This window comes from Canis lupus, chromosome 26 (assembly GCF_003254725.2).
Source record: "Canis lupus dingo isolate Sandy chromosome 26, ASM325472v2, whole genome shotgun sequence".
NCBI classification, from domain to species: Eukaryota; Metazoa; Chordata; class Mammalia; order Carnivora; family Canidae; genus Canis; species Canis lupus.
Window position 1 is genome coordinate 6841813 of NC_064268.1, and position 16313 is coordinate 6858125.

Genomic DNA, 16313 nt, shown 5'->3' on the forward strand with positions numbered 1-16313 from the left:
TGACCAGCTTGCCCGGCTCCCAGGTGGATGTGCACATCATGATGCAGCCACCCTCGGGCGAGTGGCTGTACCTGGACACGCTGGTGACCAACAGCAGCGGGCGGGTCTCCTACACCATCCCCGAGACCCACCGCTTGGGTGTGGGCGTCTACCCCATCAAGATGGTGGTCAGGTACGTGCCTCTGGGGAGTGCACAACCCAAGCCACCTGCCTCTGGGGCAGGAAGAAGGTGTCTAAGGGGTTCTAATGCGCTCCCCTCTCCCAGGGGAGACCACACGTTTGCTGACAGCTACATCACCGTGCTGCCCAAGGGCACAGAGTTTGTGGTCTTCAGTATTGATGGCTCCTTTGCCGCCAGTGTGTCCATCATGGGCAGCGACCCCAAAGTGCGGGCTGGGGCTGTGGACGTGGTGCGGTGAGTGACCCCCAAGGGGCACAGTGGGCGGGCTCAGGGGCAGGAAGCTCCCAGAGGCCAAGCTGGGGAGGACTTTGGGCACCAGGGCAGGGGACGTTTGGCAGGGGCTCACAGAGTTGCTCACCTAAGAAGTGGGACTCCTAACAAGACAGTGACACCTATTGTAGAAGGCATCCCTGGGGACTGTGTGACCTGGGTGACTGTCCTCGTGGCTGTTAATGTTTCTCCTTAGCCCAGAGATGCACTCTTCAAGGGCTCAAGTAGAGACTGGCTGGGCAAGGAGACAGGGTGGCCCAGGCGGGAGGATGGGGCCACCATGGGACACCCAGGCCTCACCCCCCGTCCTAGGCACTGGCAGGACCTGGGCTACCTCATCATCTATGTGACGGGCCGGCCTGACATGCAGAAGCAGCGCGTGGTGGCATGGCTGGCCCAGCACAACTTCCCCCACGGTGTGGTGTCCTTCTGTGATGGCCTGGTGCATGACCCGCTACGGCATAAGGCCAACTTCCTGAAGCTGCTCATCTCTGAGGTGGGTCCCAGGCGCAAGGGATTGGGGCAGGGCTGGGGGCAGGAGGGCTGTGCCCGTGCCCACGCCAATCTCACCCACAGCTGCACCTGCGCGTTCACGCGGCCTACGGCTCCACCAAGGACGTGGCAGTCTACAGCTCCATCAGCCTGTCCCCCATGCAGATCTACATCGTGGGCCGGCCCACCAAGAAGCTGCAGCAGCAGTGCCAGGTAAGCGGGCAAGCCGTGGTGGGCTGGTGGGCTTCAGCCCCCCAGAGCCCGGCTCCGTGACGTCCACCTTCCTCACTGCCCCCTCCCTGCAGTTCATCACGGATGGCTATGCGGCTCACCTGGCCCAGCTCAAGTACAACCACCGGGCACGGCCGGCCCGCAACGCGGCCACCCGCATGGCACTGCGGAAAGGCAGCTTCGGCCTGCCAGGCCAGGGTGACTTCTTGCGCTCCCGGAACCACCTGCTCCGCACCATCTCAGCCCAGCCCAGCGGGCCTGGCCACCGGCATGATCGGACACAGAGCCAGGCAGATGGCGAGCAGCGGGGACAGCGCAGCATGAGTGTGGCAGCTGGCTGCTGGGGCCGCACCATGGCTGGCCGGCTTGAGCCAGGGGCAGCCGCAGGCCCCAAGTAGAACACCGTTAGTGAGGCGCTGTGGTCTCCATGGTGCTAGACCAGGGCGGCCAGCCCCGCCAGGAGGCTTGGCCTGGGCACACAATGTCGACTGGAGACAAGCTTGTCCCAGGGCCTGGCGGAGGACATAGGCCGTGCCACACAGCCCTCTCACCCCTGCCTCATGTCCTAGGGTCTGAGGGGTTCCAGCTTGCAGGAAGACCTGTCCCAGGATGACAGAGGGACCAGGACTCCCCATGCGAACTGGCCCACGAGGCACTCCTAGACATTTTGCCCTGCATTGACCTCCCAGCATCCTGACGCTGGGCCTGGGCCCAGCCTGTCACCTCCCATCCACTAGCTCACCCTGACCCCCACAGGTCCCCTCCCACTTGGTAGCAGCTCCACTGGGGGACAGCCTGCTTCTTGTTAACTCGAGTTACTCAACTGTTCAACCTCACTGGTTTTGCACTGATTTTTGAGAGTGGAGATCCATTACCGTCTCCTGTGGCTACAGACATGCATGAAAATCCAGCGTTCGCTAATCTGGGACCTATAGCCACACAGAAGGCTCCAGGGCGGCAAATCCTTGAGCAAGCAGGAGAGAAAGGCCATATCTTAATTTCTGCAGCTCCGCCTGGCCCGCCAGCGCTGTGGCAGCCCCGGACCCCTGCCCACCTGTCCACGTGCCCCACCTGGAACCCAGTCCGGCGGCGAGGCTGGTGAGGCCCAGAGCCGGCTCCCGAGAAGCCATGCCTCGGGCTCCTGGGCCTAGCCAGGCCCAGCCTCCTCTTCCACTCCTCGCCCGCCACCAGTCAAGGCCATGTGCCTTGGCTCTCCTGCGTTTCTACACCTTTCTACTTCTCCAATCTGATTTCTATGAGGTTTTTTTAAAAGAGCAATCCTTGGCTGCTTCCTTTTCTTAACTCTTTCAGTACCAAGCGCAGCCCCTCCACATGAAAACACCCAGCACTGTGACGGAGTCCAGCCTGGTTCTGGGTCCCGGGGCCCTACACCCTGCCCACACAGTGGGGCATGGGGTCCCTGCCTCACCTGACCCCCATTAATTCCACTGAATTTCTACTTTGGGGTGAGTGGGGCACACACTTAGGTTTTTTTAATGCCAATTCCGTTTTGATGCCGAATCTAAGAAGCCACAACTTGCTTCGTTAGCTTAAGGGCAGGCAGCCATGACTCCATTCCCCACCTGGTAAGGACCACAATGTCCTGCGCGCTGGGTCTGAGCATCAGCCCTCCCTCCCCAGAACCAACCACGGATCTCAGCTTGACTCCGGGTGGCCCTTCTGCTGCTCCTCCTCCTTCTACTTAAGGCGGGGGAGCCTGCCTGGCCAGGCTCCGACTCTGAAAAGCTGCTGCCAACCTGGATATGGCCTCAGGGCCTCATGGGCTGGGACGGGGAGGTACACAGATTGATGTTAACATTTTCCTGTGTGTAGATATGTACAGCCAAAGGGTCGTGTAAACGTTCTGCAAAAGTGGGTTTATACAGAGTGAAAGCTATTTATTTTGTGCAGAGAAAAATTTCTGGAGGGATAGGACCTTCAGGGTTTGTTCATATTTAAGATGTAGCTTTTTGTTTTTGTTTCAGGCGTTATGTATAAAGCAACGATTATTTTATGGACCAAGTTTTAATGTAAGTGTTGCAATGGAAGTGCAATACCTGACCCCCCCGCTCCCCGGCGGGAAACCGCTCGGCCCGACAATCACAGCCCGGCGAGGGGCCCCTGTGGCCAGTGCCTCCTCCTCTGTCGGCCCCACCTCACCCCATCCTGCCTACCGCCTCGGTGACCAGCCATCCGGAGAAGCACCTGGAAGAGTCTCGGGCCCGCCTGCAATAAAGGCTTGGGAAGCCTCCTGGCCCGGGGAGGCCATGTGGGCAGTGGGCTCGGCCTCTCCCAGCAGGCAGCTCCCCCAAGCTCTGCACTCCCTGCCCAGCTGCCAGCCATGCCAAGGACAACAGCAATAGTCCCCTGGGCCTCTCCCAGCGGCCCTTAGCCATAGATGGTGAGATGGGCAGCCTACCCTCCCCGTTGACATATCTCTTCTATATCCAGGTTTGCTTCCTGCCTCCCTTTAAGATTCCTTTTGGCACATTCTCTTCTTAAGGAAGCACCAGTTTTTCAGAAACTTAGAGAGGGAGGGCAGAGTCCTTTAAAAATACCAAAAATGTTTACAGCGTTGGGTGCTGAGCTGCAGGGCTCAGGCCTGACCAGTCATAACCAAAGGGTGAGGCAGGCCTTGCTGACTGCCACCCCCACCCCAGGCCTGTTAGAGTAGAAGCCTTAGCCCCATTCCCAACCCCAACCCCAGGACTGAGCCTCAGCCTACCACTCCAGATCCAACCACCTGCCTTCTCTTTGATTTCTAAAGAGGGATTCAGCAGAGACCCCACTCCCAATTTTCCCAGCTCATCTGAGCTGCCTGCCTGCCCGCCCACCCGCCCGCCTCGTCGCAGTCTTCACGTCTCAGCCCCCTCCTGTCTCTGTCTGGGCCATGTGTGAGCAGTGTCCTGACTCGCCCCATCCACCCTTGCCACCCCTGCACCTTCGGGCCTGAGTGTGCTCTGTATACAGTGTCATTGTCTGTTACACCAATTAAAGAAGCAGGAAGGCTTCCTTCTGGTCTCTTTACTGCACCAGCAACTGCAGATCACAAGCTGGGGATGCGGGCCCAGGATGGGGGCACGGCCTGTCCTGGAGCTAAGACTGTAGTGGGGAGAGGCTGTCTTTCCTGATAAACAGTGCCCACTGCACTCGCCATGGCTAATACTGATACAGTCACACAAGCCTTACCCTGCCCTGGGCCTCCTCCCAGCCCCTTCCGAGGCCACCCAGTGAGGTGGATGCAGAAAGCCCCTCTGCTTTACAGACGACACCACTAGTCACCTGGGCCAGGATTCCCACCCTGGCCACCTGGCCCCAGCACCAGGACTCTGAATAGTTGTCATCTGCGGAATAAAGAGCAAGTCTGAGGGGATCAGGTATAAGAGCCAAGTCTGGGTCTGGGATGCAGCCAGGGGTGAGGGTCAGGGTCTGGTGTAGGCAGGCTGATCTGAGGATGAGCAGGCAAAAGTGGCTGGTGTGCCCTGTGCTCATGACCACCGACGCACACCCCACCTTTCCCCCCAAATTCCTGGAGCCCTTGTTTTACCTCTGGAAGTTCATTAGCAACCTTCCCTCCCTTCAGCACAAAACAACAACAAGGAAAGTTTCCAATCAGAGAAAATTTAATATTTGGGAAGCTATGCTTTCAGGAGATGGGGGAACTGATTAGGCCAGTGACCCTGTCCTCCACCCCCTGCATCTGAGAGGAAGCTGGGCCAGAGGCCAGGCCACAGGAGGAAAGGCAAACACCCACTGGGCTTCCTGTTGCCCACCCTGAAGCCAGCCTCCAGGCCATGCCATCAACACTTAGCCAGCAGGGCCCTCAGGGTAGCAGCCCAGCTCGCATCTGGAAGGCCAAGCCATCCCCTCGGGTAGCTTGCTGGAGAAGAAAGTGCAAGAAGGGGAAACATCAGAAACCAGAGCTGGGCGTGGACCCCGGGGAAAGGGGTGACACCCACCTTGTTGATCTCTCTGTGACGTTCCTTAGTTACGATTTCCTCTAAGACCTCGCCATCCCCCTTAATGAGCCTGGGGACGGAGGGGAGAGGACGCTGAGCCTCTGATGCCAGAGCGGACCCAGAGATGCCAGGCCTCAGGCCCCCTCCCCTGAGCAGCCAGAAGCTAGGCACTCCCCCCTCCCTCTCCCCCGCCCTTGGGACACTGACAAAAGCTGGGGAGTCTCTGCCATCAGACTGACCAACTGGCTCTTTGAAGACACTCTTCAAGGCCCTCCAGCCCCTGCAACTGCTTGCTCTGGGCAGTAAGAACAGCCTGAGAAGTCCCATAAATGAGTAACTACTTTTCTCTGGTCTCTGGCTTTATACAGCCAGCAGCCATCAGCCCTCTTCCTGAGCGTTCAGAGTGTGTGGGGCTGAGCTTCGCCCCACTGCCCACCTGGTGCGTCCTGTCTCTGGGTCCACCACCTTGCGGATGATGCTCTGCCGAGCATCCCACTCCTCCTTGGTCATGGGCTTCATGGCCTGGATGCGGGACTTCTGTTCATCCGTCAGGACTGCAAGGGGAGACAGCAGGGAGTTGGCAGCTGGGTCTCAGGGAGGGGACCCCTTCCCTCCCGCACACTGGGTGGCACAGTACCTGGACCATCCTCTTCCTCCTCAGCAGATCTGTGCCACTGGTCCAGGGAGGGTCCCGGCAGAGCCTCACCCTGCTGCTGCAGCTTTGCCTTCTCCTTGCCTTTCTTCTTCAGCTGCTTCTTCCTTTTCCTCTTCTTCTTCCTCCTCTTCTTGTCCTTGTGCTTCCCCCGCTTCTTCCGGTCACCACTGGAGGAAGAGGAGGAGGACGAAGAGGAAGAAGAGCTAGAAGAACCGGAAGAAGAGGAGGAGGAACTGGATCGTGGTCTCCTCCGGGCTTTGTGCTTGCTTCTCTCTGTGATGCAGGGAGAAGGTGAGGCTGGAAGGCCAGGAGGGGAAGAAGTAAACCTTTATTCCCTTGCTCTGGCCTCTGGCAGGCATACAGGGACTACTGGGGGAGAGACCCTCCAGGTAGGGCTTTCCAGAGCAGGGATGAGCACTCTCTGGGCCTCACCCAATCGCTGTCTGGCCAGGAGCAGGGCAGCCAGCCCCCAGATCTCAGCTCCGGCTGCACAAAAAGCATCATTACAGCTCCCTTCAATCCGCACATCATGCGCTGGCCCAGCCTCTGGGATCTGAGTGTCTTTCAAGCCAGACGTCCAGGTGCTGCGCTCTGCACTCCTCTGACTCCCGCCACCCCGGGAAGCCCGCTCAGCTGCCTGCAGCGGCCTCCGCAGAGTTCCCACACCTCCTTCCCATTCCCTGCGGTCCTCACCCTCCGCGCCCGAGGAGGTGATGATGGCCTTGCGGTCTTGGCATCTGGAAGCCGAGCAGCTCCTCGGGGCGTCCTTGCTGCTCTTCTTCCTCCTCTTTTCCGACCCTCGGCCCCGGGAGCGGCTTCGGCTCTTCGAGCGCTTGCGGGAGCTGACGTGAGCCATAGCGCCGAGGGCTGGAGACCGGCACACACGCTCAAACGGGGGCTCACGAGGGCGCCTCTTCTCGGGGCCTGGCTCTCGGGGGCCCAGCACTCATCGGCACCTGGGCAGGCACTGAGCAGGCCACCGCCCGGCCCCCGCCCCCCGGACCCTCGGCCCCTTTAAGGGCCCGCCCCCGCCCGGACGCTCCACGCCTGCGCACGGCTCTCCACGCCCGGACGCTCCGGCGCCCCGAGGAGCCGCCGCCGTTCTCAGCTGCCAGGTGCGTCCCGAATCCCTCGCTGGGCGCTCTTACCCTCCGCGGCCTCGCCGCCCCAGGGAGGGCCCCCGCAGCTGCTCCGTCTCCTCCTCAGCCGCCCATCTGGCGGGACCCTGGCACCCACACCGCGCCTTGCCGAGCGGAAGCGGCGGCGAGGTGACTTCCGGCCGGGACAGTGCTGCGGGAGGGCAGTCCGGCTGGGAAGCGAGGTGCCGCCGCCTTTAGTCCTGAAGCCCCGGGTTCCGTTTCCCGGGCAGCCCCAGAAACGGAGTCTGGCTCGCGCACCTCCCGAAGAGGGAAGCTGGGGATCCAGGCTGGCACCCCCGCCCCCAGCCTCTGCCGCAGCCTGCCCTCGTCTCCGGTCACCCTTCCCGCGCGCCCGCAGCACCCCCACCTCCCATAGAGCCAGGGCGGGGACCCCCGTGATGAGTGCCCCACAGGCCTGTCCAGAGGGGGCAGCCGAGGCTCCGCTCCAGCTGATTGCTCCCAGATCCTCCCACCCTCCCAGGGAAGGCAGAACTCAAGATTGCAGAATGGAAACCCCTGGATTGCAAATGTACAACCCAAACCCGGCACAGCTGCACCCTTCATCCGATTTGGGGGCTGCCCAGTTGCAGATTGTTCAGTAATAATGACAGCAAACACAGAGGCCTGCTATAAAGCACTTTATGAACGTTAAGGCATTTGACTTTCACAACAGCTTTAGGAGATAAGTACTTTCCAGGAGAGGAAACTGAGGCACAGAGAAGTCATGTGGCTGCCCCACAATCGCACCCCTGGACGCAGCAGAATTAGAACTTGAACCCAGGCAGTCTAGCTCCAGGGTCCCTGCTCTTAAGCCCTTAACACCAACTGCAAGTTGCTAGTCGGTGTCTCACTGAAATTCCCTTTATAGACAGACACTCTCCACCCCAACCATGGTGCCCAAGGCTAACTCACTCCTGTACTCTGGAAGGTTCCCTTGGCCACTGGGAGCCACCTGCCCTGGAGACGGAGGTCTGGGAAGTGACTGCCACCTCCTCACCCCCCAGCCCAGACACACCCTGTGGCCGCACTGATGCAGGGCACACACTGCTAGGTCTATGCCCGAGAGCACTCCCTGGAATTAAGCTGAGGCTGGCTGCCCTTTGAAACTACATCTTGGCTTAGCTCCTTTCCACCCTGTCCTCCTTCTCCTGAAGGTGTTCCCTCAACAAACCACCTGCCCAGGAATCCCTGTCTCAGGCTCTGGCTCCAACAAACCTGACCTAAGACAGCCTGTCTGCCGAAAGAATGACACAGAAGCCTGTGTGTCTTTTTGAACCAAAAAGTGCCTGAGGGCTGAGGGAGTTTATTCCTGTCCCACCCAACCCTAGGAGGCAGAGCCCTGGCCTGCCACGCTACCCCCACGTGGCCCGACCTGGCTCAAGTCAGCATGCACACATCCACAGCGGTGGGCTCCTCGCGGGTGAAGCCATCGCCAAAGCCCTCGTCGTCGTCCACCAGGTCGGGTTTGCGGCAGCACATGGGGCACAGGCGGTTGCGCACAGCAGAGGCCCGAAGCCAGATGACGAGGTTCCAGCGCTCACCTGTGCCCAGGGGCCGGGCCCCATGCAGCTGGCCGCCCCGGTGCAGGATGCCCTGGCCCACCACATGCTCCACTTCCAGGGGCCTGGCCAGGGCTGACGGCGCCTGCAGACAGCTGGGCTGAGGCCTGGGCATTCCTGGCTGCCCCAGGCCCTGCCCCGTGGGTTACACACACTAACCTGGAAGAGGCCCCCGAAGTACAGGGCACCCCCAGTGAAGGTCTTGCCGAGGGCCACGTTGAGGGTGAGCTCAGCATTATCATAGTGGCAGCCTAGCTCGCGGTCCTGGCCAAGTGCGTATTTGACCACGAAGGCACGGTGGCTGTCCAGCCAACCTCCACCACAGTCTGGGTACAGCAGCGCCATCAGTGGCTGCAGGAAGCGCTCCCGCAGTGGTGTCACCAGAGGCTCATCCAGGCCTAGCTCGTGCAACAGCACCTGGGAGGGGGGCACCCCCAGGGGGTCAGCAGGGAAACTGACAGGGCCTCCCCCTGGGTCCCTGGGGGAATCTCTTACCAAGGACAGTGTTAACGTGTTGTGTTTTGCAGATATTTCATAATAATCCTGCCATGACCTCACTTTACAGACGGGGAAACTGAGACACCCAACAGGGCCCAACACCTCTCCAGCACTGCAGGTACATCCCCTCAGACCCCAGTGTCCCTGCCTCACCCACCCCATAGTTGTTCATGGTGTTGGGTCTTCCCTTGGGCATGTCTGACTGCTCAAAGTGCTCCAGCTCCTCCAGCAGGGCCCGGCAGAATGGTGCTGTGAACACGGGCAGCCGGTAGATCCGCTTCTCCCCTGCAAAGGGATGGAAAGTCTTTGGCTAGGAGCTCCCGTGTGCAGCTGTCTCCTCATAAGCTGTGTGAGCCTAGGCATGCCTTGTGACTTCCCTCAGCCTCAGTTTCCTCACCTGCACAATGGGGATAACACGGGCACCCACCTCTCAGGGCTGTTGTGACCATTACTGACAGAATGTGTGGGCAGAAGGGAGGCCTATTCCTGGGCCCCCTTATTCATTCCTGGGGCTTCTCATCCTGTTTCCACAGGTGCCCACATGTCTAGCCTCTAGACTCAGATGTGAGTTCTCATGAGGCCCAGAGATGGGAAGGGATTAGCCCTGTGACATCCAGCAGGCCAGTGATGGGAGCCAAGCAGGGATCACAGAGCCAGCATCAGGCTTTCTCTGCATGGCTCCCCATGAGTGCACCCCAACTGGAGTGCCTCTTGGAGCCTCTGTTCCCCACATAGGAAGGTTGAGGGGGGCCGTTCCTCCTTGCCAGGGCCCTGTTAGGGGAGGCCAGGCTCAGGATAGGAAATGCAAAGACTTCTTGGCAGATGCACCAGTGCCTTGGGGTAGGGGGTTTGTAGGCCCCCACATCAGCCAACTCACAGCCTGGCCCAGCCCCACCTGGACAACCTCCACACAATCTCCACTTTTGGGAAGTGGGTGGGAATGAGGAGGGGCCCCCCAGGCTGGGAGGGAAGGTTTCATTCACATTCCATCCTGTGCCTCACAAGAGGCACAAGCTTCACAAGGGAAGCAACACTGTACACCCATCTCCCCACAGGACCCCCAGACCTAGGAATAACAGCAACCATAAGATAAGAAAACCGTTGCTGCATACCAATGCACCCAGCCCATTAGGCATATTACCTCACTTAATCACGCTTTAAGAGACGGGTGTTACTTGTGCTCCCATTTCACAGATGATGACACAGAGGCAGAGATTAAGGAATCTGGGAGGGCTGGCACTTCCTACCTGGCTTAGCCAGTAGGAGAGCCACAGGCAGGAGAGATGGGTCATTTCTGAGCTTGGCGTGGCTTTGTGCCTCTGCTCAAGGCCACAGCAGCTAGCTAGCAGCCTCTCTCCCACAGCTCCAGGTCGTGGCAGGTTCTAGAAACTTCACTCCTGCCCACTTCTCCAGGTCTATGGATAGGACTGTCTGCTCCTCACCCTGCTGTTAGTCCTGGTCCTTCCCCATTCCCTACTGACCAATGAATTCAGCACACACGGGTCTCAGTTGTCCCTAACTTCTTCAGTGCCCTCCCCTACTGCCCCCAGCAGGCTCACACCTGACACAGGTACTGAGTATGTGTTGGGCAAGTGAGTAGGTGAACACAGATGCCCTGCTCCTGGCAGGTCAGTACCACCTCTTCTAGCTTCTGCCAGTTTGGGTTTTGGAGGCAGACATGGCGGAGGAGGGACCCCAGTGCCCTGCCCCCTTGTCCTAGTCCTACTAGGTGACGGAGCCAAGACCTCACCAGACACCATCTCTAGCCGCTGGAGAAGGCCTTCGAGGTCTGCACCTGGTGATGCGCTGTACTCAGCTGCAGCCAAAAACTCAGGGGCCAGAGCCTCATCCTGTAGGCAGAACACACCAGCTGTGGGGCACACAGCCCGCAGTCCTGGATGCCTCCACCTCCTTCAGTAACCTGCCCCTGCCAGGTACCTGCAGTGTGTTGTAGAGGTCAGGCCGCGCCGGGTGGTAGGAGCTCGAAATGAGGGCTTTCCTGGCGGCGGACTCCTGCCCCAGCCGCTGCCGCCGCTCTACCTCCTGCTCAAGCTGGGGTAGCACAGAGCCTGGTTACCATGATGGGTCCTCCCATCCCCCCCACCACCAAGGACATTGTACAGAAGAGGAAAGTGAGGCTCAGGAAGGCAAAAGCAGGACCTGGGTTGCAAGCTAAGCCTCCCTACACTAACCTGGGTGTATCACGGTAAACTGCAAGTGCCAAGCTATTAGCTGAAGGAACAACCTCCTGCAAGGGGGCCCCGGGATGCACCATTCAGAGCCTGGCTGGGATGGGAGCCCCTGGATACGGGAAACAGAATCCCAGCCAAGTCTCCTGATCCAGGGGCTGCAGGGGGCTCACCTAGGAAGTTTCCCCAAACCAACACCACCACTCCCCTCACCCCACAACCACCCCCGTGAGCACGGAGACAGAAGATGGGTAGCGGCAGCTCTGGCACCAGCCAAAGGGGGGCTGGGTGAAGAGATGAAGAGGCGGGGGCCTGGCAGTCCTGGGCGGGAGCTCAGCTCCACCTGCCGAGAAACCTTGGCACTTTCGGCTTTCTCTTCCTGGTGCTGCAGTGAGGGGCACAGGAAGCGGGAAGGGGAGGCCTAAGGCTGGCAGGACCCCTCCCACCGCTAATGAGGACGGGGCTCGGCGGCCGGCTGCGTGCGGAGGGATGGTGGAGGCTGGGGAATGTCACCTCTCCCAACAGCTCCTGGAAGTCCTTGGGGCTGACACACCCTCGGCTGCGCAGGATCTGAGAGCAGAAGGTCCAGTCAGCCCGACTGTGTGATCGCGTAAGCAAGTCACCGAACGTCCCTGGGCCTCAGTTACCCTCGGTGAGGGGGAGACGAGAGCCTCGAGGAGCAGGGTTCCCAGCTGCTGCTAGTAACCGCACCCAGAGCGCCCTAAGCACTCTGCAGGTATGGTCACGACAGCCCCACCAAGGAGAGACTACTATCCGTCCCTGGTGACGGCGAAAAGACCCGAGGCGCCCAGAACTTGTCCCTGTCGCTGTCAGAGCTGAGCAGCACGATGTCTCCGCATAGCCAGTGGAGGCCACTCACCCGGCCGTAGTCCCGGAGCAGCTGCTGCTCGCCCTGGAAGCGCACGTGGAGCCGGTAGCGCGCTACGTACAAGTTCTCGGTGCAGAAGCAGGCGCAGCGGCAGAAACGCCGCGGGGCCCGGGCCGTCGCCATGGTGAGGAGGCGCGTGCCGCCCCCCGGCTTCCGGAGGAGCACTTCCGGCGCGGCCCCAGCCGGAGGGGCGGGGCCCGCGGGGCGGGGAGGGGCGGGGCTCCCCGGCCAGGGCCCGTCCCGAATTCCCGAGTGCAGAGGAGAACGAAGGCTCCGCCTCAGAGTTTCCCGGTCCACCCGGCGGGGACTCGCCCGCTCAGTGCGCAGAGAGGCTGCCCGAGTCACAGCCTCCCCGGCCGAGGACGGGTTGGGAGGTGGAACGCCAAGGCCTTGCGCTCCAACGCCGCCTCCCCTCTCCTGCTCCGAGCTTCTGAGGAGGGAGCCGGCGCCAGCGGCCCGTAGAGGAGCTCCGGGCTCCGACCTGCCCCCAGCTAGCGCCCAGCCCGCTCTGCGTGCGAGCGCGGGCGGGCCATTCTTCCCGGGTCCCTGTGGTCCGGCGCTCTCGGGCCGCCGCCGCGACCTCGGGATGCGCTCGGGCCGGCGCGACTTCCGGGGGCCGTGCCCGAGGGCTCGCGTGGGGGGGGAGCAGGGGTGCGGGCGCGAGGAGGGATGAGTCTGTTGCTCCCGGAGCGCGCGCCCTTCCCGCGGGGAGACCGGGGTCGCTGCTGCGTACCCGGCCTCGGGGACGCCCGCACCCTGGTCGGCCGCGCACCGGCGGGCTCGGGCCGCAGCGTCCCGGGAGGACGCTTGGGCGGCAGAACCCCGTTGCTCAGATGGGAGACCCGAGGCTCAGAGTCGGGGGCGAAGTCGTGCCCCCGCCCTGGGAGTTCCGCCCCTGGCTCGGCAAGTGCGGGGGCGGGGGTGGGGAGGAGGACCCGGGCCTCGAGCCCCCAGCCCTGAGCCGAGGTAACACCGGGATAACCAGGTGACCGCAGATGGGACTCCTGCTTGCCGATCGTCCGCTTGTCGCCGTCCGTCCGTCCGTGGGGCACAGCTCGCAGCGAGGCCCTCTTCCGTCCTGTTACGGATGGGGAAACCGGCCCAGAGAGGGGGCGACCTGCCCCAGGCTCCACCGCCACAGGCGTTCTCTGAGTGGTTGGATTATGCGGGATTCGGATTTTCTCTTTGTGCTTGTTAGCATTTATTTTCTTGATGCTTCCCCGGGTGTATACACAGGCTTACACCCACACACTCAGACAGACACACCCTTATGTGCTCACCCATGCTCACACACCGTCACAGGCATTGTCATACTATTGACACACTCACACCCACTCATACCCAACACTTCTCGTACGGTCACAGCTGCATGCTCACTCACACACCCGACACACTCCTGTGCACCCGCACACACCTGTCACCCACCACGCTCACACATCCAGCACAACCCTGGTTCCTCCTAGCTCTGTGGTGAATTCAGCCCCAAGACCCGCCTTTTGCTTCTACTGAAGCCCCAGGGCCCCAGAGGGAGATGGGAAACCCTCACATCCTGTGCAGTGGTGTCAGGCCATCCTCTCCCGGTGTCTCCACCAGCATATTTGGGGGTCCAAGTCTCCCACCACCAGCTCAGGGGGCTGGGAGAAGGCTTCTGCTCTCTTCCTACACCACCAGCCCGATTGGCTTTCACACTGGCTGGCCACGGGAAGCAGGACCATCCTGAGTGTGGGTGTTTTGCATGTGAGCTTGTGAAGTGACAAATAAGGTCCCCACTCTTCTGAAGCTCAGTCAAGGTGCAGAGACAGGAGTAAGCAAGGAAACATCCATGATCAAGTTATTTTCATTCAGTCCTAAGCACTGGGAAGACAAGCTAGGTGACAGGGTGGTGAGTGCCTGGAGGTGTCCACTTGAGGCAGGATGGCCAGAGAAAGCCTCCCAAAGAGTGACATTTCAGCTGAGCTCCAACCACCGCAGCAAGATCTGGCAGGAAAGGGTTCTAGGCAGGGGAACTAAAAGTGCAAAGCCCCTACAGTGGGATGAGCTTGCTATGCTTGCAGAACAGCAAGGCACACAAGAGGGTAAGCCCTAGGGAAGGAGGCCAGTGTGGTATTCAGACCAAATCACTGGGCTTAGGAAACCACTGTTAACATTTTGGATTTTACTCTACCTGTGGAGGGAAGCTGCCTAATTCTCACAACGAACATTATGAGGAAGGAATTATCCCCACTTTATAGAAGATCAGAGAGGTTGAATGGCCCACCCAAGGCTACACAGCTCACAAGTAGTGGAGTCTAGAATGCAACAGGAGTCTGTTTCTGTCTCCGTCGGTGCCCCTTCCCCTCCTCAGACAATACATCTAGGTTATTAGCCCACTTCTGGAGGTACCAGGCTTCCTCAAGGCGGGAGAATGACCTTCGAGGGTCACCTTCCCCTTCAACGACCCAGCTCCTCCAGCATGGAACTGTGTGGCCTGAGAAGATGTTTAAACTTTCACAGGTGTCTTGATTGCCCAGTGATAGTGAAGGGCCCTGCTGTCCAGGAAAGGATCCATTTCCCCAGTTGTGTGCTCATTATCCTCTGAATTGCCTTCCTCCCCCAGAGGCCCAGGGCAGGCCTGGTCCACGGATCCCCCACCCCCACCCCAGTGTCCCCCCGGTTAGATTTCTCCCTTTGAGGCAGTTTACAAGATGAGCAGGTTCTCAGTTTAGATTGGCTCTCCCTGTGGCCCCCCTCCTCCTTGGAAGCAGTCTTCACTCCTACCCTGCCCCAGCCTGGGCTCCAGCACCAAAGCAAACAGCACCAGGAATATCAATAGTAAGTATCGGATCCATGTGCTCCCAACCAGCACTGATGTGTGTTTGTTGTCTGTGCGAGGTATTGTATATTTTTTAAGATTTTTATTTTATTTTTTTTTTAAGATTTTATTTATTTGGGGCACCTGGGTGGCTTGGTTGGTTAAGCATCTGCCTTTGGCTTGGCTCATGATCCCAGGGTCCTGGGATCAAGTCCCACATTGGGCTCCCAGGTCAGTGGGGAGCCTGCTTCTCCCTCTACTCCTCTCCTGTGCTTATGTACTCTCTTGCTCTTGCTCTCTCAAATAAATACAAATCTTTTTTAAAAATTATTTATTCATTTGAGAGCGAGAGCCAGGACAGAGGGAGAGGGAGAAGCAGACTCCCCAGTGAGTGGAGAGCCCAATGCAAGGCTCAAACTCAGGACCCCAAGGTCAGGACCCGAGCTGAAGGCAGAGGCTTAGCCAACTGAGCCACCCAGGTGCTCCTAAGATTTTTTTTTTTAAGTAATATACACCCAGTGTGAGGCTCAAACTCATAACCTCGAGATCAAAGAGTTGCACGCTCCACCAATTGAGCCAGCTAGGTACCCCTGTGTTGAGGTATTAATAAATCAATTTTACAGATAAGGCTTGGTGAAGTACAGGGGCCTGTCTAGGGTCACAAACCTAGTAAGTGGCAGAACCAGAATTACAGCACTTATCCTTTTATCTGATTCCACAGTGTATTTGTGTGTGTGTGTGTGTGTGTGTGTGTGTGTGTGTTTTGGGGGGGAGCGTATATCTATGTACATGTATATATGCATGTTGCACATATGTTTATTTCTATAAATATCTATCTGCCTTCTTTTGAATTCATATACAGCACACTTTATAGAAGGGCACATCTCAAGTATACATTTGGTGAATCTTTACAAACTAGCCATAGCCATGTAACCAGCATCCAGATCCCAAGATAGAACATACCAGCCTGCAGAAGCCCCCACCATGTCCCTGCTTAGCCACTACTTACCTTCCAATGCTAATCACTACCCTGAATCCTAAAGCAAAGATTAGTTTTGCTTCTTGTTGATTTTGATAGAAATAAAATTCGTAGACTACGTATTATTTTGTATTCTATTTCTTTCAGCATTCTGTTATTGAGATTCATTGATGTGGTCATGTGTAGGGGCAGCTTATGTTTTTCTCCTGGCTGCCTAGTATTCTACTAGGTGATCATCCATTGAGCCATTCTGCAACTGAAGGACACTTGTATTGTTTCCAGTTTAGAGATGTCATGAATGAAGCTGCTAGGAACATTGTAATTTACTTATTGCAGTAAAATATACATAACATAAAATTGACCATTTTAACCATTTCTCTCTTTTTTTTTAAAGATTTTATTTATTTATTCATGAGAGACACAGAGAGAGAGGCAGAGACACAGGCAGAGGGAGAAGCAGGCTCTTTACAACTGATGTGGG

General features: G+C 58.7%; 3 protein-coding genes across 18 annotated transcripts in view; 1 reads left to right on the forward strand and 2 right to left on the reverse strand.

Moving 5' to 3' along the window:
- PITPNM2 (phosphatidylinositol transfer protein membrane associated 2) overlaps positions 1-4186 on the forward strand; it is a 140186-nt gene extending 136000 nt beyond the window's left edge. For 6 of the 11 annotated variants that reach the window (XM_035706416.2, XM_035706419.2, XM_035706420.2 and 3 more), the window contains 5 exons: positions 24-172; positions 266-415; positions 764-947; positions 1028-1156; positions 3160-4186. In XM_035706416.2, coding sequence (XP_035562309.1) covers positions 24-172; positions 266-415; positions 764-947; positions 1028-1156; positions 3160-3537 — 990 coding nt within the window. In that variant the 3' untranslated portion in view covers positions 3538-4186. Of the gene's footprint in view, positions 1-23; positions 173-265; positions 416-763; positions 948-1027; positions 1157-1248 lie in introns of all 11 variants that reach the window. The other 5 variants (XM_025473728.3, XM_025473732.3, XM_025473731.3 and 2 more) reach the window with 2 other exon arrangements.
- A 593-nt stretch (positions 4187-4779) lies between these two features.
- ARL6IP4 (ADP ribosylation factor like GTPase 6 interacting protein 4) lies at positions 4780-7096 on the reverse strand. Of its 2 annotated transcripts, none has more exons than XM_025473746.3 (6): positions 6937-7096; positions 6482-6655; positions 5771-6061; positions 5570-5687; positions 5134-5203; positions 4780-5054 (listed from the first exon to the last, which is right to left on the reverse strand). In XM_025473746.3, the coding sequence occupies exons 2-6, from the start codon at positions 6642-6644 to the stop codon at positions 4998-5000; spliced, it is 699 nt and encodes a 232-aa protein (XP_025329531.1). In that variant the 5' UTR covers positions 6645-6655; positions 6937-7096; the 3' UTR covers positions 4780-4997. The 2 variants fall into 2 exon arrangements, with proteins under 2 accessions (XP_025329531.1, XP_025329530.1); XM_025473745.3 differs by having other exon boundaries at positions 5771-6085.
- Positions 7097-7550: 454 nt separating this feature from the next.
- Positions 7551-12233, reverse strand: OGFOD2 (2-oxoglutarate and iron dependent oxygenase domain containing 2). Of its 5 annotated transcripts, none has more exons than XM_025473741.3 (7): positions 12054-12233; positions 11687-11743; positions 10923-11036; positions 10735-10834; positions 9142-9269; positions 8646-8903; positions 7551-8586 (listed from the first exon to the last, which is right to left on the reverse strand). In XM_025473741.3, the coding sequence occupies exons 1-7, from the start codon at positions 12183-12185 to the stop codon at positions 8305-8307; spliced, it is 1071 nt and encodes a 356-aa protein (XP_025329526.1). In that variant the 5' UTR covers positions 12186-12233; the 3' UTR covers positions 7551-8304. The 5 variants fall into 5 exon arrangements, with proteins under 5 accessions (XP_025329526.1, XP_025329528.1, XP_048957527.1 ...); XM_025473743.3 differs by having other exon boundaries at positions 7551-8571; positions 12054-12231; XM_049101570.1 differs by having other exon boundaries at positions 7551-8903.
- Positions 12234-16313: the final 4080 nt, after the last annotated feature.

Bases quoted from the DNA above. Each gene is read 5' to 3' on its own strand.
- ARL6IP4 (XM_025473745.3), bottom strand. From the start codon at position 6,644: ATGGCTCACGTCAGCTCCCGCAAGCGCTCGAAGAGCCGAAGCCGCTCC. The intron at 6,086-6,481 runs GTGAGGACCGCA...CTGGCCTTCCAG, and splicing joins CACCTCCTCGGGCGCGGAGG to CCTCACCTTCTCCCTGCATC. The intron at 5,055-5,133 runs GTGGGTGTCACC...TTTCTTCTCCAG, and splicing joins GTCACAGAGAGATCAACAAG to CAAGCTACCCGAGGGGATGG.
- OGFOD2 (XM_049101570.1), bottom strand. From the start codon at position 12,185: ATGGCGACGGCCCGGGCCCCGCGGCGTTTCTGCCGCTGCGCCTGCTTC. The intron at 11,744-12,053 runs GTGAGTGGCCTC...TTCTGCTCTCAG, and splicing joins TGCTCCGGGACTACGGCCGG to ATCCTGCGCAGCCGAGGGTG. The intron at 8,904-9,141 runs GTGGGTGAGGCA...CCCCCCTCCCAG, and splicing joins ACACCATGAACAACTATGGG to GTGCTGTTGCACGAGCTAGG.